This window comes from Centruroides sculpturatus, unplaced genomic scaffold (assembly GCF_000671375.1).
Source record: "Centruroides sculpturatus isolate CEXI.00-Female unplaced genomic scaffold, Cexi_2.0 scaffold62, whole genome shotgun sequence".
Lineage (NCBI taxonomy): Eukaryota > Metazoa > Arthropoda > Arachnida > Scorpiones > Buthidae > Centruroides > Centruroides sculpturatus.
The window spans coordinates 844,066-868,949 of record NW_019384388.1 but is presented as its reverse complement, the minus strand read 5'-3'; the positions used below and the strand labels follow the sequence as shown (position 1 = coordinate 868,949).

Genomic DNA, 24,884 nt, shown 5'->3' with positions numbered 1-24,884 from the left:
ATTCTTTAAATAATTAAACCAATTTCCATTTTCAACTGAATTACTGTTTAATAATTTATTAAAACTAGAATTAACGATAATATTTATTACAAATGATTATTTTATAATTATTTATTAAACATTTCAATTTAATATATTAGCGATTCTGAGATTTTTTCTTAAACACGAGAAAGATATTGCAAATATTTTAAAAGAAAATAATCTTATTTAATTAGAAATTATGCAGTCATTTATGGATTTTAAAATATTTATTAAGTACATAAAACTAAATATATAAAATTCTGGAAAATTAATGATTTATAAATATCATATAAGAGATAGGAATATAACTGATATATAAAATGGCAGAAAGATTCTTTTCCCTTTGTGTAATGACTAAGTTATAGTGATAACGCCAATTTTTCTACCAAAGGATAAATTTCATATTTTAAAATTTAATTATTGACTTTATCGCTAGATGACAGGACAAATAAGCAATTCGTATATTATTTACAACACTACTTTAATATTGTATTTGGAGTTTAACATACAATAAACAGAAATAAGAGGGGGGAAATCGAAAGATTTGAAAAGAATCCATTACGTTGAAATAAAATATTTATAAAGGAAGAAAATATATATATAACATAAAAAAAATAAATCGATTTTTTTGATAGTTTCTAAATTGATAAATTCTATATTGATTTTCTGCTTGTAAGTTACTGTGCAAATTTCAAAATTGAGTTTATTTAAATAAGAATTTTCAAGTTTCGGTAATGATTAAAAATTAAGTACAGTAATTCGATTAATAGTAGTTAATTAAAATGAAATTAATTCGAGAAAGAATATAACTAAGAGAAATAAAAACTTGATGTTTACAATATTAATTAATTAATAATCAGTGGTGCTGAATTGATTTTTTTTTTTTAAATTTAAGACAGGAATGTGAAAATTTAAAGAATATTTCCCGAGAAATGTATACAAATTGTAAACATGTTTATACATTTCTACACATGTATGTATATACTGTAATAATTGTATAATTTTATTGATAAATTTGTACGTATATTTAATATGTACAGTCAGCCACAAACAAGCACAAGAACAAAAAAGAAAAAATTTCAAACGAATTTTACAATGAAGAAAAAGTGAAATAAAAGAGAAAATCTTGTAAAAACAGAACTTGTAGACAAATTATTATTAGCACAGTTTGATTAAAATTGATCTTATTACTCATTACTTTAATACCTAGTCGAAATTTCATTTTTTTACTAAATTTTTTAAAGTGAATTTATCCGGAAAGTTCATTGGCATCTTTCTTTGAAGTATGATAGTTCGCGAACATTCATTAATTAAAAATTCTTTTAGACAGGTAATTTGAGAGAGAGTTTCGTGCAATACTTAATCTACAGTTTTAAATATTCACTTCTTAATAATTATAAAATTTATTAAAACAACTTATTAAAATATATCGATGTTACAACAAATTACGTAAACAAGTTTTTGTTAAGTTTTACAACTTCGATAGATGACCATTTGTTTAGGTGAACAACACTATCGTGTGTGATGGTGAACGGCGCGACTGGAAAAGTAATTCTGGGATTTGATAACTTTTTGTTGGATACGGTCGAACGAAGTGTGGTTCTCAACGTGTCGGTAGATCTCGCTGTTAGGCACGAAATTCCGTCTTTATTGCTCTTTTTAACAAAATATTTCCCTTTGGCATGAAATGTGAGGTAAATGTATGGATTGAGAGCGCTGTTGCTAGCCGATATGACGTCCAACAGCGCTACTAAGTTAGAATCTAAAATTTTCTGGTTGCTAAAGGCGATGACAAACTCTTCTATTATAGAAGGAACGTGAGTGATTATAAATGCCATTAAAATTGTTAAAGTCATCTTTAAAGTTTTCACCTTAGCTCTGGGTAGAGTAGAAGCTGTAGTATAATGTAAATCCATAGCGGACGATTGTTTCCAGATTTCGATCAGTATCCTAGAATACAAACTAATTAAAAGCAGAAGAGGAATGAAGAATATCGATAAAAATACAAAAATCGTATAAAGTTGTCTGTAGCTTTGTGTCTGGTCTTCGTGTAACAGGGTGCAATAACAGCGGCCTCCGGAGTGTTTTATCTTTTTGTAGAAATAGAGATTCGGTAACGATGGCAGTAACGAGAATAACCAAGCCAAGAGAGCCAAACGGGCCGGTTGTAGGCATGGTGTAAGTGGATGGACGACAGCAAAATGTCGATCTAGAGCAATACTCACTAATAAATATCTAGAAGAAACCAAAGCGAAAGTCTGCAACACTTTAAAAATCCTACAAAAGGCATCGTCGGCGATCCAAGAACGATCCATTATCTCCCAAACTAATTGTGATGTCATAGTGACGAATGTGACTAAAAGATCGGCCACTGCCAGGTTGAGAAAAAGTATAGTAGCCTTTGCGTAACGATTCCTGCGATTGGGAAACAGTCGACAGCATACGGTGATGTTGCCAATAAGAGAAATGACGATCATAGTTATTATGATGGCAATTTTGATAGTTTTATGGTATTGCGAACCGAAGATGTCTTTTACAGTCGAATTACTGTTGTCAGAAGCGTTGCTAGAAGCCATTTTTACACCAGCAAAATCAAATTAGCCATCAGCGATTTGTATTTTTATACCTAAAAAAACAAACAAGAATAATTGATATTAGTTAAGAAAAATTAACTTTACAAGTTTTTATGATACATTTATTAGAAATAATGGAAACGGAAATTTTCTTAAATTTTAAAAAAACAACATGTATTTCGTTGGTTAAATTGCGAATTTAAATAAATAAATTATATTCTCTTGAACTTCATAAATCATACATTTTCTAACTTATAATTATTTAAAAATTAAATAATGTTATATTCACTTTACATTTTAATTCCAACTAAATAAATATTCCAGAGGTGGTACCGAAGATGGAAGGGATAAAGGTAAGCGTGTCAATATAGCAATATTTACTCATCCTTTCGATACTGTGCAAACGTTCTTTATTGTTAACTATATTTTGCGCCTTATGTCCATAAACCGCATTAATTAGGTTGTTCCAAAGGAAGATTTTACATATAAAAGGAATCCTGTATAAAATTTATAACGTCGTAGTGAATGTCTATTTGTTTTATTACATTATATCTATTATTTATGAATTTTTTATGGGATGGATATATTAATATCAAAAGTTTAAAATATAAAAATTCATTATAGATAGCGCAGCATATATGTAATTTACGAAAAAAAAACAATAATACAAAAATTATTTTAACATATAGAGAGATATTTGCACAAAATTGCCGTACTTTGTGGTTCATAATATGCACCGAATTATTCAAATAATAGAACTATGTCAAATATTCATTCTGAAGTTGTATTGTTAAACTAGGCAAATTACCTAGATCGCAAGTTGGATCCTGATGCATCATACATGCCGTAGGTTGATTTTGAAGGGTCAAATTTGGAAAAAAAAAGCGCATCTTAATATGCAATTACATTAATTAATCGTGAAATCGCACCTGGATATCCTTCTTAATCTCTTCTGACCTTTACGTCATTACGTGTGAGAGAATTATAGTAAATATTGACGATAAATGTAACGAGAATACTTATACGGATCCATAATTAGCACGCACAATTATAGCACCTTTTTAACTTTCTGCAATCACGTGATCATATACATCGAATGTTTGGTCAAAAGTTATTTACGGTCGCGTAAATTTTACTGGAAAATTAAATTCCTTTCTTTCATACAAAAGGTAACAGAAAGAATCAGGATTGCCAGTTTTAAACAACACGAAAACAGCCAAGCATCTACATCTATATATATATATGTGTGTGTGTGTGTGTGTGTGTGTTTGCGTCAAATACATTGTTAAAAATATTTTTAAAATAGAAATTGCGAATCGCGGAAATTGAGGAAATCCAAAATGGCGTGGAAGACTTATTAGATTACAATGCCAAACGCCGTTAGGTAGAATAAGAGTTTTATAGTTTCTATCGATTCCTTTAATATTCCATCAGAAAGTATTTCTCTGTTACCAAAATAGTACAGACACAGAATGCAAGTAAATCGGGAGATTGTTCATTCACTTATGAAGCGTATAATTTAATCTATAGTTCCGAGGAGCGCATCGATTTATTTTGCTTCCAAAAAAATACATAAACAATGGAAAATACGAAGTAGAAAAAACTATTTCCCACGAGGACACCGAAAAAAAATAATTCACAAATTGGGTTCGTCTCGAAGATCGCGGGGAAGAAACAGACGTAAAAAAAAAACAAGGTTAACAGTCGGATCACTCGAAAACCGGTTGTTGACACAGATCGATTATCCGGTAAATGAACAATCGAATCAATCGAACAGTCGTACATCTCCGAGCGGATCTAGAAATATATCAAACCTAATTCATAAATTGATACCTTTCGTTAGATGATGTCCCTCGAGTGATAAAGTCAGTTCGATATCTGTGCCATTTTACTTTTATATATTAGTATAACTGAGATAGATAATTCGACTGATAAAATACACTACAAAAATATGGAATAAAGATTAAACAATTTAAATAATTAAAATAATTCTTACGATCTGGTATTAAGCGCTTAATTAATAGTCTTAATCAAAAGTAAGCATGCTGTTGATATAAAGATTATATTAAGTGAAATAGTCAGTTCGTTTGTCTGGATGAAATTATTATAAAAATTACTATAATTAAAATATGTATTTCAGAATGTGTATAAAGAAAATACTTCAAAGTAAACCATTTGTACAATTTCAATTCGGTTGATAAATTCTTATATATTATAAGTATTTTTATTTTATATACATATAACTAATAATAAACAATTAATAATATTTCGGAGCTTATCATATAAGCATTTATTTGCTATGTTTAGAAGAAATAATATCCTCGATATTGCGGCGAGTATTTTCCCCCCTATTTATAAATTTTTGTAATTAAAGATGATTTACTTTTATCATAAAAACAAAATTCATAAATGTTAGGTGGATATTAATAGGCTGCATCTAGGCAACCAACTCGCTATTCTGAATATGAATTTTTATTATGAAATTGTTTTTATCTATGATCGATTACGAGAATCTAAACAATTGAACGTTTTCTTTTTACCTTACGAAACAAATTCTGAAAGACTGGATATAAATAAAACTTCTTAGATCGAAATCCAAAAATATATGTCAAAATCAAATCAAAATTTTACCAAAATTTCGTCCGTTATAAAGAATTTTCTTTATTGTTTTCCTTCGAATATAAACAATAAAGACTTATTGAACTAATTACACTTTCTATTTTTATTATATATATATTTTCTTTTTCAACAAAACTTCCATTTATCTTTTATCAAAAATGATATTAAATGTCTTCTACTAAACCGTAAATACTATTATAAAAAAAAAATATTGTTTATTCCTTCACCAGCCTATAAAAATAATTTTAGACAGGTACTATTTATAAAAACTTTTATGTAGGAGGTAAAATCGAACATTTCACGCTTGACTTCTCGAAATTTGTAACCAGAAATATTATTGTATTTTTATGAGATTTTTGAACTTCGCTTCGAATGATTATTAACCTTGAAAAGTAGATATAATTTCTCTCCATCGAGACCACACGATTATCAATAAATTAATGCTTTTAATTAAAGTTATTATTTAACAGAACGTTGATCCCGATTACTCGAGAGATTTCATTCTGTGCTACTTATTTTTATATATATGCTTGTTTATTAATAAAAATATATTTTTCGTAATATCAGAAATTAAGAATAATTAATGAATCATTAATTGTTTGTTCTCTTATTCTAACTATTGTATGCAATTTTGGATTTGTAATTACTGGTAGATTAATTGTTGTAATTTATTCTGGATTTGTAATGATTTTGTTTTGTATTACGAAATGAAAGTTTGTGTGTTTCTTCTCAATTTTCAAATTGTATATATGCATACTGTAATATATAATACAGTAAACTCTCGATTAAGCGAACTCTAAAAAGACTAATCTAAATTGTTCGCTATAGTGGATGGTGACTATATCGAGAGTGCACTATACGAGTGTTCTGTAGGTAAGTTAACAATATTCCTAACAAAATTTCATTCTAACGTTTTGTGTTTCAGTGCTTTGTACATTAATATTTTCATAACAGTTTATAGTCAATATATGAGCTAAGACTATATATATATATACAGTGAAACCTATGTAAATGGGAATTGCACGGTACTGAATATTTTTTTCGGTTTGGCAGGTTTCCGTTTTGAATAGGTTTTGTTTTTTTTAACATAGAAAATCACTCCGTTCCGAAAAATTTAGGAATTTTTCCATTTAGGCAGGTTTTCGTTTTATTTTAGGCAGGTTTCACTGTACATACTTTTAAAAATTGTTACGTCTATTTATCATATAAAATTTTGTGTGTTGTAATGCACTTTTAGCATTTCCGAGCTATCGTATATATTTTTTTTATTACATTAAGATAAAATTTTAAGCGTTTTACGACTTCAAAATACTTTTTAGAATATTTTTAAAAGATGTACTTAAAATTTTCAGTTTTTTTTCTCCAATTTTATTATGATTTTATGTCACATTTTTAGACACAGTAAAAGTTTAAAATGCTTTTTCCTATTAAAATACGTCTCATATTTTACCCGTAATTTAGATGGAAAAATTGTTTTTCTTTTGTCCTCGACCTTAAAAATATTAAATGTCATTTATATAATCATTTGTCATTTCGATATTTCTAAAATTTGGAATTCTCGTAAACACACAAGCGCTAAACACTTGCAGACTAAAAGGGAAAGGGAGCACTAGCGATCTATTTTCGTTTACCTAAATATTTTGGACCTCTAAATTCAAAATGCAGAGGGTCAAAGTTCTATGTAATTAGGTTAAAATGTTTATATATATAGGGCCTATATATTTTTCATATTCGTACTTTTATTTTAAACTAAAAGAAAAAATATTAAATAATTATACTTACTCTCTTATATATATCACCTTCATTTAAAATACACTTTCGGATGAACAGCTTAATTAGCAAAGTCATCTCGTATAGTTTTGCTCCGATACTGAAAATATGAGCAGCATCTATAGATTTTTAAATGCATAAAAATTAATTTGAAAGTTAAAAACGAAAACAATATTTTAAAATTGTTAATACTTTATTTAAATACATATTTCACAATTCAAGTGAAAATCCTATTACAAACTGGGAGATTTAAGAAAAATTAAATTGCATAATCAATCCTCTATCTTATATTAAAAGAAAAAAGTCTTTCAGGTATCCTATCCTTTCAGCACTTTTTTTCTTTAATTTATAGTTTAATTATTGTAGTTAAACTGATTTACGTATACATTACGTATAAGCAATTTATCTAGAAGAGCGTAAAATTGCATTAAATAATTTTTTAAAAAATAAAATAATACCTATAATTCAAACAATGAAGAAAATAAAATATATTAATCTCAACTCTTACGCGAAGGATTTATTTCGAGATTATTTCATAAATATAAAAAAAAAATGGAATTTATCTTTTAAACTTGATGTATGAATTAAGAAGCTTGAACAATGGTTTCTGCAAACTTTGCGAGAATATAATGCTTCGGGCTACATAGCCTATCCTTTGTGGATAAGAAGTAAAGTGTGAAGTCAAAATAAAAGAAGCTCGTTTAATAATAAACCTCGGGCGGTTGTCGATAAAAAGAAAGTTTCGAAAAAATTCGATTTATAAAAAGTTTTTTTGTTTTTTTAAAATTACAAACTATTAAACGACAACATTCAAAACAAAATGTACTCAAAAAATATGTCATATATCTTTAATGAAGATTTAAAAACACATTTCGGATAATTTTAACCCGACTTAAAATATGAAATTAGATTTTACAACTTACTATAAAAGTAAAATTACATATTAATTAATTATAAATTTTTACAAATTAATAAGAGTTAATATTGTAGATTTTTAACTGAATCATTACGAAAATTTAGTGTTTAAATTCTAATATTCTCAATTAAAAAAAAAAATTCGAACGAAAATGATCTGAAAGAAAGTATATTACTTACGTGATGATTAAACAAGTCATTCTCTTCATGATCTTCTAGTGGAAGACTGAAGGAGGAACGAGATGCGACAATACTTTTCACCAACATCCACCGATCATGCGCAGTTTTGTTTTATCCCACTTCCAGTTTAGATTCTTTCATATTGATTAAAGTCAGTGACCTGTTTCTAATAATTCTTCACAAGTTACTATTTTATAGAGATGAAAAATTTCCAAGTTAAAAATAAAAGTTTATATCACTGGCGATTAGTGAAAATTTGAATAAGCTGTTTGAAAACATTCTGGAAGAGTTCAACATTATGTAGATATCGAGTAAATCTTACATTTGCTGTCAATAATTCTCGATTATGTGACGTGTCCATGGCAACTAAAATACTTTGAATTAAACGGCCTTGACCTTAAAAATTGCGAAAGCAAACTCTTTTCTGCTTCATTCTTTACATTAGAATAGTAAAATGATTTTAAATTCAGACATTACCATGCCTTATGTTTTATTCGAGGACTTTAAATTAATTGTGTTAATGCGAAACTTTCCTTACGAATTAATTATAAATTCAATTATGGTTTATGTTGCAATCACTTATTTAATTCATTAGATAATAATTTAACCCAAACGTTCAAAATAACCTAATTTCGACTCTTCCATTCTTTAAACAATCGTATTTTCTTATCACGTCGACATTCGAGTTAATTAAATATGGGATTTATGTTAAATAAATCGAAAATTTTTTAGTTATAATTGGTTTAAAAGCAATAATGTGACTAAAAATATGTAAGAGAATATTTCAAAAGTATACTTGGTTTATCCGATAATTTAATATAATTATAAGTTATATAGGCCTATATAAAGATTTTTGTTATCTTCTAAACGCTCTTCTGCAACATCAAATAACCCCGATAACGTTTTTATTTTTAATTTATATATATATTAGGATTTAAGCCAAATTTCTAATATCTTCTACTTTATATAACATGTACTGTAATATTTTTTTAAATATGTAGTAACATACTTCATAGCACTTAATCGGTAGTCGATTTTATAATCAGTAATCGTTCGATAAAACTATAAAATCCGTATTAATTAATCAAAGTTAATAACGTGATAACCAAGTTTATGGCAAGATAATTTGATAAACATCTTAATGAATTTGGAAAACTGTTTTCGAAAGTTTGTCTCGGAGGGAAGCCAAATTTAAATTATGTAGTCCTATTACATGTATTTTATATTGAGATCTTTCTGTATGTGAAGCCATAAATAATTGGAATAAACGTGTATTTACGAATATCTATTCACAGTACATTCACTTCAAAAGTTACCGTTAAAATATAATGTTTCTATAATAGTAATATTATTATTTTTATGTATTTATCAGAGACATAGNAAATTTAAAAGTTCATTTGGAAGTGATGTTAGGAGATGTACATGTAAAAACAACGTTCAAAATGCCATGTCAAATTTTACGCTTTTTAGTCTGTTCAACGTGCAGTGCAGACCTCTTCACTGATGACAAAAATCGATCGAGTAAGGAGGTCAATTTTGGCAACTTTACTAGCTAGTGCCATCTATTGATGGAATTCATAAATAATTAATATTCAATTTTTGTTTAAGTTGCCTTATTGTAGGATATACTTTTGCTTAGATTTCGTAGAAAATTATGTAAGGTTCCGTTATAAAAATCGAAGTGAATAATCCTTTTCATGAATGTTTACTGTGGGTAGGTGTAATTAGTTTGTATGAAAGTAACCGCTACGCTTATTTATTTTTGTTTTTCCTTCCCCCCTTGTTATACAAATGTATGGGTGTTATTCGTTTTGTATATGTTAAAAGAACGGAATCTACGTTTGATGAGAACCAAAATGGAAATTTCTAGCGATGTTTATTAAATCAAACTTATAAAGGTTGCCAAGGCGATGTATAAAAGACCCGAAAGAGTCGATAGTTCATTATGAGGATGCCTTAGACAATCTTGTTTACATAAGAGAATCGAGGACATTTCTGATAGAATACATAATTTCCTGTTCAAATAAAACTCCCACGTATAATAATTATAAACAACGGTATATGATGATGAAAAAATATAATTAAATTTAGTTTTACAGAATTCGTTTCTGCGATAAATATCTAACTTTATGTGGATTTGCTACGAAAATTAATCATTAAAAAATAGTTCTTAAAAATTGCTTAGTTACGTTCGCATTCGACAGATGGCGGCATTTAAGTAAAATATTTTTATATCCGTTAGATGGCGTTTTAGTCATTAGATAGACGGCTCAATTGTTTTCTGGAAAATCCAACAATAGAGCAATGTGATTGGCTGTTTAGTCTAACGTTTTAAAAATGTCGCCATTTTGGATCTATTTAATATGCAAACAGCATGCAAACTGATTAAATTGTGTGTTTGTATGTGTTTTTTTTTTATATAAACACTACAGCTTTTTTTTACGTCCAGTGTTTTTGTTTTCAAATCAGATTAAATAAAAAGATGGATGGAATATGCTAGATATAAATTTAAACGACTATGCATTAAAATATATTTTTATTATATTTTATTTAAAAAAATTATATATTAAATAGAATATTTGTGTCTGTATTGTGTTGGTATTGATATTTACAATAAGCGGTATTTTTATTTTATATACATATAACTAATAATAAACAATTAATAATATTTCGGAGCTTATCATATAAGCATTTATTTGCTATGTTTAGAAGAAATAATATCCTCGATATTGCGGCGAGTATTTTCCCCCCTATTTATAAATTTTTGTAATTAAAGATGATTTACTTTTATCATAAAAACAAAATTCATAAATGTTAGGTGGATATTAATAGGCTGCATCTAGGCAACCAACTCGCTATTCTGAATATGAATTTTTATTATGAAATTGTTTTTATCTATGATCGATTACGAGAATCTAAACAATTGAACGTTTTCTTTTTACCTTACGAAACAAATTCTGAAAGACTGGATATAAATAAAACTTCTTAGATCGAAATCCAAAAATATATGTCAAAATCAAATCAAAATTTTACCAAAATTTCGTCCGTTATAAAGAATTTTCTTTATTGTTTTCCTTCGAATATAAACAATAAAGACTTATTGAACTAATTACACTTTCTATTTTTATTATATATATATTTTCTTTTTCAACAAAACTTCCATTTATCTTTTATCAAAAATGATATTAAATGTCTTCTACTAAACCGTAAATACTATTATAAAAAAAAAATATTGTTTATTCCTTCACCAGCCTATAAAAATAATTTTAGACAGGTACTATTTATAAAAACTTTTATGTAGGAGGTAAAATCGAACATTTCACGCTTGACTTCTCGAAATTTGTAACCAGAAATATTATTGTATTTTTATGAGATTTTTGAACTTCGCTTCGAATGATTATTAACCTTGAAAAGTAGATATAATTTCTCTCCATCGAGACCACACGATTATCAATAAATTAATGCTTTTAATTAAAGTTATTATTTAACAGAACGTTGATCCCGATTACTCGAGAGATTTCATTCTGTGCTACTTATTTTTATATATATGCTTGTTTATTAATAAAAATATATTTTTCGTAATATCAGAAATTAAGAATAATTAATGAATCATTAATTGTTTGTTCTCTTATTCTAACTATTGTATGCAATTTTGGATTTGTAATTACTGGTAGATTAATTGTTGTAATTTATTCTGGATTTGTAATGATTTTGTTTTGTATTACGAAATGAAAGTTTGTGTGTTTCTTCTCAATTTTCAAATTGTATATATGCATACTGTAATATATAATACAGTAAACTCTCGATTAAGCGAACTCTAAAAAGACTAATCTAAATTGTTCGCTATAGTGGATGGTGACTATATCGAGAGTGCACTATACGAGTGTTCTGTAGGTAAGTTAACAATATTCCTAACAAAATTTCATTCTAACGTTTTGTGTTTCAGTGCTTTGTACATTAATATTTTCATAACAGTTTATAGTCAATATATGAGCTAAGACTATATATATATATACAGTGAAACCTATGTAAATGGGAATTGCACGGTACTGAATATTTTTTTCGGTTTGGCAGGTTTCCGTTTTGAATAGGTTTTGTTTTTTTTAACATAGAAAATCACTCCGTTCCGAAAAATTTAGGAATTTTTCCATTTAGGCAGGTTTTCGTTTTATTTTAGGCAGGTTTCACTGTACATACTTTTAAAAATTGTTACGTCTATTTATCATATAAAATTTTGTGTGTTGTAATGCACTTTTAGCATTTCCGAGCTATCGTATATATTTTTTTTATTACATTAAGATAAAATTTTAAGCGTTTTACGACTTCAAAATACTTTTTAGAATATTTTTAAAAGATGTACTTAAAATTTTCAGTTTTTTTTCTCCAATTTTATTATGATTTTATGTCACATTTTTAGACACAGTAAAAGTTTAAAATGCTTTTTCCTATTAAAATACGTCTCATATTTTACCCGTAATTTAGATGGAAAAATTGTTTTTCTTTTGTCCTCGACCTTAAAAATATTAAATGTCATTTATATAATCATTTGTCATTTCGATATTTCTAAAATTTGGAATTCTCGTAAACACACAAGCGCTAAACACTTGCAGACTAAAAGGGAAAGGGAGCACTAGCGATCTATTTTCGTTTACCTAAATATTTTGGACCTCTAAATTCAAAATGCAGAGGGTCAAAGTTCTATGTAATTAGGTTAAAATGTTTATATATATAGGGCCTATATATTTTTCATATTCGTACTTTTATTTTAAACTAAAAGAAAAAATATTAAATAATTATACTTACTCTCTTATATATATCACCTTCATTTAAAATACACTTTCGGATGAACAGCTTAATTAGCAAAGTCATCTCGTATAGTTTTGCTCCGATACTGAAAATATGAGCAGCATCTATAGATTTTTAAATGCATAAAAATTAATTTGAAAGTTAAAAACGAAAACAATATTTTAAAATTGTTAATACTTTATTTAAATACATATTTCACAATTCAAGTGAAAATCCTATTACAAACTGGGAGATTTAAGAAAAATTAAATTGCATAATCAATCCTCTATCTTATATTAAAAGAAAAAAGTCTTTCAGGTATCCTATCCTTTCAGCACTTTTTTTCTTTAATTTATAGTTTAATTATTGTAGTTAAACTGATTTACGTATACATTACGTATAAGCAATTTATCTAGAAGAGCGTAAAATTGCATTAAATAATTTTTTAAAAAATAAAATAATACCTATAATTCAAACAATGAAGAAAATAAAATATATTAATCTCAACTCTTACGCGAAGGATTTATTTCGAGATTATTTCATAAATATAAAAAAAAAATGGAATTTATCTTTTAAACTTGATGTATGAATTAAGAAGCTTGAACAATGGTTTCTGCAAACTTTGCGAGAATATAATGCTTCGGGCTACATAGCCTATCCTTTGTGGATAAGAAGTAAAGTGTGAAGTCAAAATAAAAGAAGCTCGTTTAATAATAAACCTCGGGCGGTTGTCGATAAAAAGAAAGTTTCGAAAAAATTCGATTTATAAAAAGTTTTTTTGTTTTTTTAAAATTACAAACTATTAAACGACAACATTCAAAACAAAATGTACTCAAAAAATATGTCATATATCTTTAATGAAGATTTAAAAACACATTTCGGATAATTTTAACCCGACTTAAAATATGAAATTAGATTTTACAACTTACTATAAAAGTAAAATTACATATTAATTAATTATAAATTTTTACAAATTAATAAGAGTTAATATTGTAGATTTTTAACTGAATCATTACGAAAATTTAGTGTTTAAATTCTAATATTCTCAATTAAAAAAAAAAATTCGAACGAAAATGATCTGAAAGAAAGTATATTACTTACGTGATGATTAAACAAGTCATTCTCTTCATGATCTTCTAGTGGAAGACTGAAGGAGGAACGAGATGCGACAATACTTTTCACCAACATCCACCGATCATGCGCAGTTTTGTTTTATCCCACTTCCAGTTTAGATTCTTTCATATTGATTAAAGTCAGTGACCTGTTTCTAATAATTCTTCACAAGTTACTATTTTATAGAGATGAAAAATTTCCAAGTTAAAAATAAAAGTTTATATCACTGGCGATTAGTGAAAATTTGAATAAGCTGTTTGAAAACATTCTGGAAGAGTTCAACATTATGTAGATATCGAGTAAATCTTACATTTGCTGTCAATAATTCTCGATTATGTGACGTGTCCATGGCAACTAAAATACTTTGAATTAAACGGCCTTGACCTTAAAAATTGCGAAAGCAAACTCTTTTCTGCTTCATTCTTTACATTAGAATAGTAAAATGATTTTAAATTCAGACATTACCATGCCTTATGTTTTATTCGAGGACTTTAAATTAATTGTGTTAATGCGAAACTTTCCTTACGAATTAATTATAAATTCAATTATGGTTTATGTTGCAATCACTTATTTAATTCATTAGATAATAATTTAACCCAAACGTTCAAAATAACCTAATTTCGACTCTTCCATTCTTTAAACAATCGTATTTTCTTATCACGTCGACATTCGGAGTTAATTAAATATGGGATTTATGTTAAATAAATCGAAAATTTTTTAGTTATAATTGGTTTAAAAGCAATAATGTGACTAAAAATATGTAAGAGAATATTTCAAAAGTATACTTGGTTTATCCGATAATTTAATATAATTATAAGTTATATAGGCCTATATAAAGATTTTTGTTATCTTCTAAACGCTCTTCTGCAACATCAAATAATCCCGATAACGTTTTTATTTTTAATTTATATATATATTAGGATTTAAGCCAAATTTCTAATATCTTCTACTTTATATAACATGTAATATTTTTTTAAATATGTAGTAACATACTTCATAGCACTTAATCGGTAGTCGATTTTATAATCAGTAATCGTTCGATAAAACTATAAAATCCGTATTAATTAATCAAAGTTAATAACGTGATAACCAAGTTTATGGCAAGATAATTTGATAAACATCTTAATGAATTTGGAAAACTGTTTTCGAAAGTTTGTCTCGGAGGGAAGCCAAATTTAAATTATGTAGTCCTATTACATGTATTTTATATTGAGATCTTTCTGTATGTGAAGCCATAAATAATTGGAATAAACGTGTATTTACGAATATCTATTCACAGTACATTCACTTCAAAAGTTACCGTTAAAATATAATGTTTCTATAATAGTAATATTATTATTTTTATGTATTTATCAGAGACATAGTCAATTAAGAGTAGGATGCATCCTTCCAAATATATATTAGTCTGGCTAGTATCGTAACATAATTTTTAAAAATTGTACAGAATATTTACAATTTATAAACAGTTTATTTTTAAAATATAAAACGTTTCGTAAGTAAATGAAGAAAATTAAATGTCTTTTAAAGGAGAATATTTTAAAAACCGAAGGTAGAAAAACTGATTATTATTATAAAAAAATTCAAGAAAGAAAAATATCCTTCATGTAAAAAGAATTTTTTTTTTTTATAAATTTAAAAACTTTTACAATATTTCAAAACTACGTCACTTGATTTTTGAGCCATTTCGTAAACTCCCCAAGAAAAATAATTTTAAAAAATCTTCAAACGTTTTGTCGATACTTTGAAGTATCGTTGAACCATTTATTTTCGCTAAAAAAAAGAATTTAAATTGTGATAAAATATTATTTTAAATTATTAAGGTCGAAAATCTTATAAAAATCAATACGTTTAGTTAATTAATCTCTTGTTTACCTTACGAAATTTTTATTTATTACTGAATTAATTTCAAATAGCGTTATCAATATTAAAAAGAACTCTGGTAGTTCGCCGACTTAATTTTGTTATAATATGAAAATTCCTGTATTCTATCGGATTTATTTTTAGTGCGAAATTAATTGATACCTGGCTTTCAATACAATTCGTTCACCCTTACTTTTATCAGATTCTTTTTTTTTCATTTCTTAAGAGATAGCAACTATCATTTGCTCGTGGCTAAGGACCGAGAAATTATGTGCATTGGCAACATGACTTCATCAGTAACTCACTTTGGATGAAAGCAGATGGGAATCATTGATATATATATAACAAATTTAATCCTTTCTGAAATAATATCTTCAAAATTCCTTATTAATATAGACAAAACAGAATTTTTAAAAATTTTAAATAATCCGAAGAGAATTATAAAACTGCAGTTATTGTCCTGACTTGATAGAACTAGTTCTTAACGAACGACTGAGGGAAACGAAATGAGAACATGTCCCCCCCTCTCCAGAGAGAGTTGTATTTTAATCTATTCACTATTATGTCATTTATATATGGTTTAAACAAAGAAAATTGGAATGAAATTTTAAGAAAATAAATCGATATCTCATAAAATTTAAAATAATTTTATCAAATTAAATTTCGTATATTTATATTTGGATGAAGTACAGTGGGAATATCATAGAATATTAATAATTCCAAAACTGAGTTAGTAGTAAAGAGGTAAAAAAATAAATAAAACTAGGTCAAATTTGCAAAAGAGCAAATAGAAAATGTTTTTTCTCTCTTATAACAAGTGAAGAAAATATAATCCTTCTGAACTGATCATCATTTCACAAGAGGTTAGCGGATATCATTAAAAAAGTAATGACTTATCTGAAAATGTTATCAAATTTCTTCCATGAATTCTTTTGCATCTGGAATGTGTATTTTTTACCTTGTAGAACTTATAGAATATTAAAAATATTCTATAATTAACTGTCAAATGAGGTTTTTTTTTACATTTTACTAAAAAATCTTGGATTGGATTTTTAATTCAATAAATATACAAGTTATCGTGTCACGAGATGCTTCATTTATATCGTGTATCAACACTAAATAATTTATTAAGATATCGGAAATAATACGAGTTTTTCAACCTAATCACTGTCATTTTATTTAATTTTTAATTGATTCTACTGTTTAAGAGAGATATAAAATCCTAAACATGGCTAAAAATACATGAATATATTGGAAATTTTGTAATGAAGACAGACACTTTCGAGAAAACCGGGGTTTTTGTTCATTTCAAATGACAATTTAAAGATATCTTGAAACTGCAAAATTTATCAGTATTCTGGTAAAAATAAAAATGATTTATTTTAGACGAGTCGGAGTGATGTATAGGTCAAAACTAGAATAGTTACGTAACAGAAAACTAAAAATATATCACCCAAAAAATAAAATTAAAAATTAAATTTTCTAATTTTTTTTAATCTTTTCTGACTTTAAATCGTTTTATTTAATTATTCAAAACTGCGGCTCTTCTACCGGTAAATATAACATACAAATGAAGATATAAAGCCGCCCTCTACTATATTGTAAAGGCACAGTACAAAATATTATGCAAAAGTAGATGAACAATAATTACAGTTTAGAATGTTTCATCGTGATTATTACTATTATTCAAATACTATAATATCTGATCGATATCTGGTGCAAACATTAATATATCTATATTATTATTATTGTAAATAATAATGTACATATTTCATTATTCTAGCTTTATCTTGTCTCCTTATAGGTTATGACCTGCTGTCTTCTCCTAAGATGCGAGTATGCTGTAATCTTATCTGAATTTTTTACCTACTTATATATATATACCTGATTTCTATAGCACATATCATTGTAATGAAACTCTGGATAAGATAATAATGAGAGATATGATAAGATGTATTTACCATGTATTGACTATACTATTCTACATTACTGTAGAATATTATACATAGCAAATATAATATGTGTAAAGTATATTAAATCTATTTATTTTACTTTATTCTACATCACAGAATAATTTTTATGATACAATATATGAGGTATTTTTTAGAATAATTTATAAAATAGTATAAAATAAAATAAGTAATTTGAATTAAAATTAAAGATGATTTGAGAGTAAACACGGATGATCCGCATTCTGGTGTCAACTTAGAAAACTACCGAATTAGAGCCACCCCCCAAAATACTATTTGCATTTGTCTTATTTCGTTTGTCTTTCGCATCGGTTTGGCATGAATTTGGAAGAATTCTAAAAACTGAAAACATAAACATTCATTATTGCAATGCATCTCAATGCAAGAGCAAACAAACGAAAGTATTTCATTTCATCATCTTCCAAAAATCCGAAGTTATGGAAACGTGGGTGACAATTTTTTAAAATTTGGAAAGCATCAAAAATACTTGTTTGCGCTTTGTATTTCCATACGACTGATTAGCCAAGTAAAATATATTTTTTAGAAGTAATGTACAGTACGGTATGAAAAAAATATTACTTGAATGTCACTTTATAACAGGTTTTTTGATATCGTTCTCTATGATTTAATTTATATCTTTGTTCAACAGATTAAATATTTATATTCGCAAAGGGTTTGTAGGTTAATACGTCACCAAATAAGGCATCTTTTATTTAATAATGCATTACAATTATGCGGAAATTTTGTTTAATACTGTATTAGTAAAGCAGCGTAAAGCCTAATAATTAAATCTTCTTTGACAATTTTAATGACTAGTTCTTTTATACAGAAACGTTTAAGTTAATTAACAGCATTTAATAAAATTTGTTTTATATAGCAAAAATAATATAGGTTGTTCATTAAATATCTAACATAGAAATTTTTGAATTCCTCCTTATAAGACATTTGAAAATTAATAAATTGTTTGCTCTTATAACCAGATATGTTATGTACTGTACAATACGTCCCCTTTTTATTTACTGGTAAATTTTTCTAGAATATTTTTATGAAATGGATTATTACATTAAAAATGGTGATTACACACAGATTTTTAAACAAATCTTTTCATGAGTATGGAAACAAACCCACAAATCTGTTGCCTGAGACCACACAAAATTTAAATAGTTTGCTTCTTCGATAAGACACCGGTTTGTTTCTGCCCGAATAGGCTTATAGATCACTTAGGTGTGTCCAAAAGCAACAGCTACTTATTAATATTGGATTTATATATACCACGGTGGCAAAACTGCGGTTCTTCTAGACCCTTATTGTGACTCCCATATACGCATATTGTATATATGGGAGTATATAGTATATAGGCTTATATATATATAACACAAAAGTCGAACCCCTACCTCTAAGTAATAAGAGACAGAGTCCGATATACGGGAGCCACAGTAAGAGTCTAGAAAAGCCAGTTTGTCCACCATCGTATATAAAAATCCAATGTTAATAAGTAGCTGTTACTTTTGTAGACACAATTAAGTGATCTATAAGCGTATTCGGGCAGAAACAAACCGGTGTTTTATTGAAGAAGCAGTACTCTTGGAAAACTGAACTTTGTGTGGACTCGAGCAAACAATTGTTAGGGTTGAACAGGTTTGAAAAGACTCATTAAAAGATCTGATTAAAATTTTTTGTAATCGCGAGTTTTAGTGTAACCTAATAATCCATTTCATGAAAATATATAAAACGCTGTTGCAATACAGGATATGGTTCTCACGTAAGCGGTATATGGCTCCTTTCGTGACAAGGTTTCGCCACCCCTGGTGTATACAGTATTTACATTGCTAAATATAACGATAAATAACGATAAGCAGTGATGCCTCGTACTTCAAACTTAATTTTTTCCATTAGAAATAATGGAAAAAATTAACATACATGTGATTTAATTATAACAACTGTGACATTTAATACGATTGCTAATTTTAAATTGTATTCTTTGTTTAAAAGCTTATTTTACGATTTGAGTGAATTTTTCATTGCCGCTGTTCTAACTTTGTAGCATCGTTCGAGCTCCAAAGCGAATCTTTGTCGAATTTAGCGTTCGAACTCTGAAAAGTTCGAAGTACGAGTCACCATTGTACCACTTTCAGCCGCCATGTTGTTAAGATGGAGCTGTCACTAAAGTTCTTTTCAATAGGAAATATGTTTTTTTGTATTCAATGTAATACAAGTGACAAGGAGCCAAAGGGCGTTCTATAGATTTTGAACTCGTTATATTGATAAACTGCCTCTCTCCTTATTGAATAACAATAAATTTACGTCCTAGTTTTCGTCTCATTCACTTCTTATGTATGTTCATTTATCAATAATAAAATACTTACCGATAATACTTCGTTCTTCCAGAGTTTCTTCCGATTCTTGAACTTTAACAAAATGTCCGCCGCACGCGCTCCGTCTAAGAAAAAATTCGTCTGTCGTCATTTGATTGGTTAAGACACGAAATCGCTTTATTACGGAACAGAATATCCGTAATTGTCATTATTTGGTCGATTTAAAGTTTAAATAATTTAAGCGTAATTAATTTTTATGCATATACATTTTTTTTTTTAATTTAATTATTTTGCAAATCACGTGATAAATTGGCTACTTCGTTTGTCGGCAATTCATTGGTTCTTCTTTTACTATTTCCCTTTGTATTAAAGCGGTAATTTAATTGGTTAATAGATGAAACTTTTAAATTATTTAACGAAATAAAAAATTTGTTACTCAATTTAAAATTTAAATAATTTAAACGTATTTTATTCGTATACTTGTATTAAATAATAATATAAAAAATTTAGAATAACAATTTTTCAAAATTTAAATTTTAATGATTATTTGTTTTGTATAATTCACGCGCTCGACTCTGCAGTTCGTCTGTCGGCATTTCATTGGTCGAAATTCAAATTACTCTTACTCAAGTTATAGAACAACTACTCTCATTGATTCTTTTTAAAATTTAAATAAATCAAAAATGGAGGATTGTAATAATTTGATAATTGTATCGTTTAGAAGAGGAAAAAACTTTATTAAAATGATTCTTTTTTTTTTAATTTTTAAGTAAATTTAAAATTTTAACATATCTTTACCGACTTCATTTTTTATGTGTTCATGAAAATATTCGTCAAGAACTGGAAAATTGTTATTAAATATTCGATTCCGCTCTGCTAAACGATTTTAAAAGTTTAGTAACCTCAGCGGTAGAACTCTCCAGAAAAAAATAAATAAATATATTTTTATATATTTTTTAAAAATGGAGTGTTCTCCTGACAACAATTTGCACTTAATTTAAGGTTTCTATGACAATTTTATATCGCCGTTATGCACGGGAGAGTAAAGTATAAAGAATTTAGACGAAACACTTTAATGACTTCGAGCAACGAATTGATTTAAATTCCTGAGATATAGAAATATTACCAGGCCTCTGGAAGATCCAGGAAGTTCCCCAACACTTACCTTTATAAGGCCCCCCAGTACATTAAAAGAACACAGTGTTTAAGGTATTTTATTATATTTTTTAAATAATAAAATTTGATAAAACATGAAGGATTTTTTTTTAAACTACGGTATACAAGAAACATATGGAATGGATATTTATAACGAACGTCGTAAATGTAGAGGCCCTTCGCAAGATGTTAAGGCCTTATAAATGCGTGGCTCGTTTAGATCCTACCAAAGCTGATATGTAATCCTGGTATACATCGTACATGGCTCATTTAGCCCGTCATAGGGCCTAGATGTTACCGTATAGTGATTACTAGTAGCAGAATGTCAACGAGACACGTGGATGACCTGCCTCCCGGGAGAATTTTCTATGATAAACTAGCCCGTATTTAGGTGTTACTAACGCGAGGAATGGGCGGCCTGCCGAGTGGATGCCTCCCGAAGGGCCTTCTATGGAAACTGGACCCTATTTAGGTGTTACTAACACGAAGAAAACACGGAAAACTCCACGTGATCAGCTCGTTGGCGAGGCACGACCATGTGTTCGGTGGTTTTATCCACTCGGGCATTAGTGGGCCAGAAATATTCAAAAATCGACGAATTTTTTGTTTTAGATCTCTTTCTTTTTTGGCATAAAAACTATTAAACCAAATTATCTTGTTTAGTGCTAATATACTAACAACAGTTCAACGATTTAATCACTTGAACACGTGTATAGACGTTAAAGTATTATTTCAAGGACTCCAGACAATTATATAAAATTTGTTTAAATTTTAAGTATATTTGTATATGGATATACGAATTTTTAAAGCTTGTCACGTTTCTTTAAATCCTAATTGTTAAATATGATAAAAAGTAAACACGACGCTATTATTTTTTTACATATTTTCATGAAAAATACATATTGTTTGCCAAAGATAACATGTAGTATTTTTTTTTCAAGTTATAACAATAGAAGCAACAGCTGCACTTTATGAACCATCAGAAAACAATGAACCGATAGGATTTAATTATTTAAAAAGGAGAAAAATAGAAAATCGAAGCTTAGTTGCTGAATTTTTTACTGACGAAAATGGCTTTAACATACGTATGTATATATTATACGCCACACATTTAATTATGAAGATTCGCCATTTCTTACCGAAACTTTAAATGACCCTTTACGGTAAGATTTAAGAAAGGACTTTTACCTTCTCCCTCCTATCAAATGTTTGGAAGACGTTCCAAGTTGAATGACATATTGATAATGTTTACGATCTCTATCTAGAATTCTCTCTACGGATAATGCATTTTACAATATCCTTTAAGTTTTCTCTATTATATCCAATAGGTTTTTGCTCTTATACTGTATTTTTATAAGAGAGAGAGGGGGGTGTTTACATTCAAAACCCTGCTACACGGGGATTGGGCATAGAGAAAGCCCCAAAATTTAACCTTTCGTGAAAAAGATCACGCTAAAAGCTATATAAATTATTGTTTCTTTCGATAAATAAGTCTAAATCTACTGTTAAGTAGTTCATTTTACTTTCCCTGACGTTACACATAACACGGGGAAAGTATGGCAATCAGTCAAAATATGAACCACTCTCAAGATTTTTACACTTTTTGACCCAGAGGTCCTTAAAACGTCAAAAAATTTGAGAGTTTTTTCTGTATGTAAGAACGTGGGTATATGTATGACACGTTTTTTTCACCCAATTTGAACCTTAATAGCTCCTGAGCCTTTTGTCGAAATTGTCCGAAAAATTACAGGGAAGTTTATGTATTAGGGAGATTAATGCTATTAAATTTTTGTGGTTAAAGGTCAAGGGGTAGGAAGATAGAAAAGGTCACTTGTCACTTGACTTAATGACGATTTTACTCGTTATTATACAATTTTTATACAACTCATCTCATCTTCAAAATTAATCTTTTTGTCATTTTATAATAATTAATAATATAAAAAGATTTTAAAAATAGAATCCCATAACAGATGGCGCCACACGCAATTTTAAAGTTTGGCCGGGAATGTTACGAAACTCATTTCTAGATTTTTAGTTATTACGTAGTGTTTTTTAACATATAAATATTTTCATTTAATCTATAATTTTATTATACAATTCATTAAATAAAATTAATTAATTTATATACAATAAAAAAACATAAAAATAATTAATGAATTTATTAACTGTTTCCATTAAGTTTTCATTGCTCCAAGCATTAGAAGCGAAAGATTATTTATTTGTTTATCTAACTATTAAATTATAATATAAATAAAAAAAACCTATAAAATTTAATTAATGTTTTATATAATTTTTTTCGTCTGAAAGAATTATATTATTGGTTTATTTACTTCTTAAATAATAACTTCTAAAAAAACAAAATACAAATATAAATTATTTTTCGAATGAATTATTATATAATAGAGGATAAATATTAAAATAAATTATATTTGCTCTTTTTTTTAGCATAATATAATTCAATTTACATGAAATGTCGATGGGATTATGTTAAACATCATCAAGTAAATTTAGTGGAATAATTTTAAATATCAGATTTCTATTAATTCTAGAAACAAAGAATAAGCAAAATGCACGTTCTATAGACTAAATAAAACCCCTTTTCTTCGAAATTAAAATATATATTTATATAATAAAAATAAGTTTAGAAGAATCATTCTTAAACAGAAACCTATCGACTTTTTGGAACTATTAATTCTATAAATAGAGAATCGTTTAAATATTTTCATACAAGAATACCTTCCAAAGTATTTTCTTTAATAAAATATTCCACAAATGTTATGTTTTTCCCTTTGAAAAGTGTCATCACGTTTGCCCCTGTCAATGACACTTTGCCTCGTGACTTAAAAGTCTCCAGATGATGATTCTTAAAAAACGTTTTTTAAATACATTAACTCTATTTTTTTATATAATAATATGTAAAAAATAATAGAAATTTATTATATATTTTCTCAATTTAAAAACTGTTAGAAGTAAATTATATTTTTAATTCGTATAATCATAATTATCTGTGGATAATTTAGGGAGGGGGAAAGAAACGTAAGTTATGTGGGAAGCGATTTGCAAATTTAATATTTTTTTTATATAAAACCAACGTTTTCTTATGAGATTTTAATTACACGTATAAAGAGGTAGCAGTGTTTTTGAAGAGGAAAAAATTAATAATAATAAATACTGTGGATAGTCTATAAAGAATTGTTCTTCTGTAGAAGCTTCCACTGTAGACAATACATTAAAAATCGATAAGATATTTAATTTAATTTTGATAAAATAGAAACGGATAATTTATTTAAAATGCACTTAAGAATATTTTCTACTTTAAGTCCAGGAGAACTTTTACAGTCGAGAGGCAAAGTGTCATTGGCAGGGGCATAACCGATGGCGGGTGTTAAGCGGAAGTTTTTGTCGAATTTTATAATAATAAAAACATTAGATAAAGATGAAAAATATATATATACTAAAATAATAATATAATGAGAGTAAACGTATTAAAGTTCCTCGCATCGATAAAATTGATTAATGGAGTTTTTAACTATATTAAAAATACAGTACACGTCTTATTCATTTAATAAATTTCACTTTCTAGACTGTTATATATAACAGAAAGTATG

General features: G+C 27.4%; 1 protein-coding gene and 1 long non-coding RNA gene across 4 annotated transcripts; both read right to left on the bottom strand.

The window, feature by feature from the left end:
* Positions 1-1,410: 1,410 nt before the first annotated feature.
* On the bottom strand, positions 1,411-8,464 carry LOC111618160 (gonadotropin-releasing hormone II receptor-like). Of its 3 annotated transcripts, XM_023359623.1 has the most exons (4): positions 8,079-8,464; positions 6,996-7,102; positions 1,893-2,647; positions 1,633-1,822 (listed from the first exon to the last, which is right to left on the bottom strand). In XM_023359623.1, exons 3-4 carry the CDS (start codon positions 2,595-2,597, stop codon positions 1,784-1,786), a joined length of 744 nt encoding a protein of 247 aa, XP_023215391.1. In that variant the 5' UTR covers positions 2,598-2,647; positions 6,996-7,102; positions 8,079-8,464; the 3' UTR covers positions 1,633-1,783. The 3 variants fall into 3 exon arrangements, with proteins under 3 accessions (XP_023215390.1, XP_023215389.1, XP_023215391.1); XM_023359621.1 differs by having other exon boundaries at positions 1,412-2,647; XM_023359622.1 differs by lacking the exons at positions 6,996-7,102; positions 8,079-8,464 and adding an exon at positions 2,889-3,081 and having other exon boundaries at positions 1,411-2,647.
* A 4,127-nt stretch (positions 8,465-12,591) lies between these two features.
* LOC111618161 lies at positions 12,592-20,429 on the bottom strand. Its single transcript, XR_002755533.1, has 3 exons — positions 20,173-20,429; positions 13,965-14,130; positions 12,592-12,988 (listed from the first exon to the last, which is right to left on the bottom strand). It is a non-coding gene; the product is annotated as an uncharacterized LOC111618161 (long non-coding RNA).
* Positions 20,430-24,884: the final 4,455 nt, after the last annotated feature.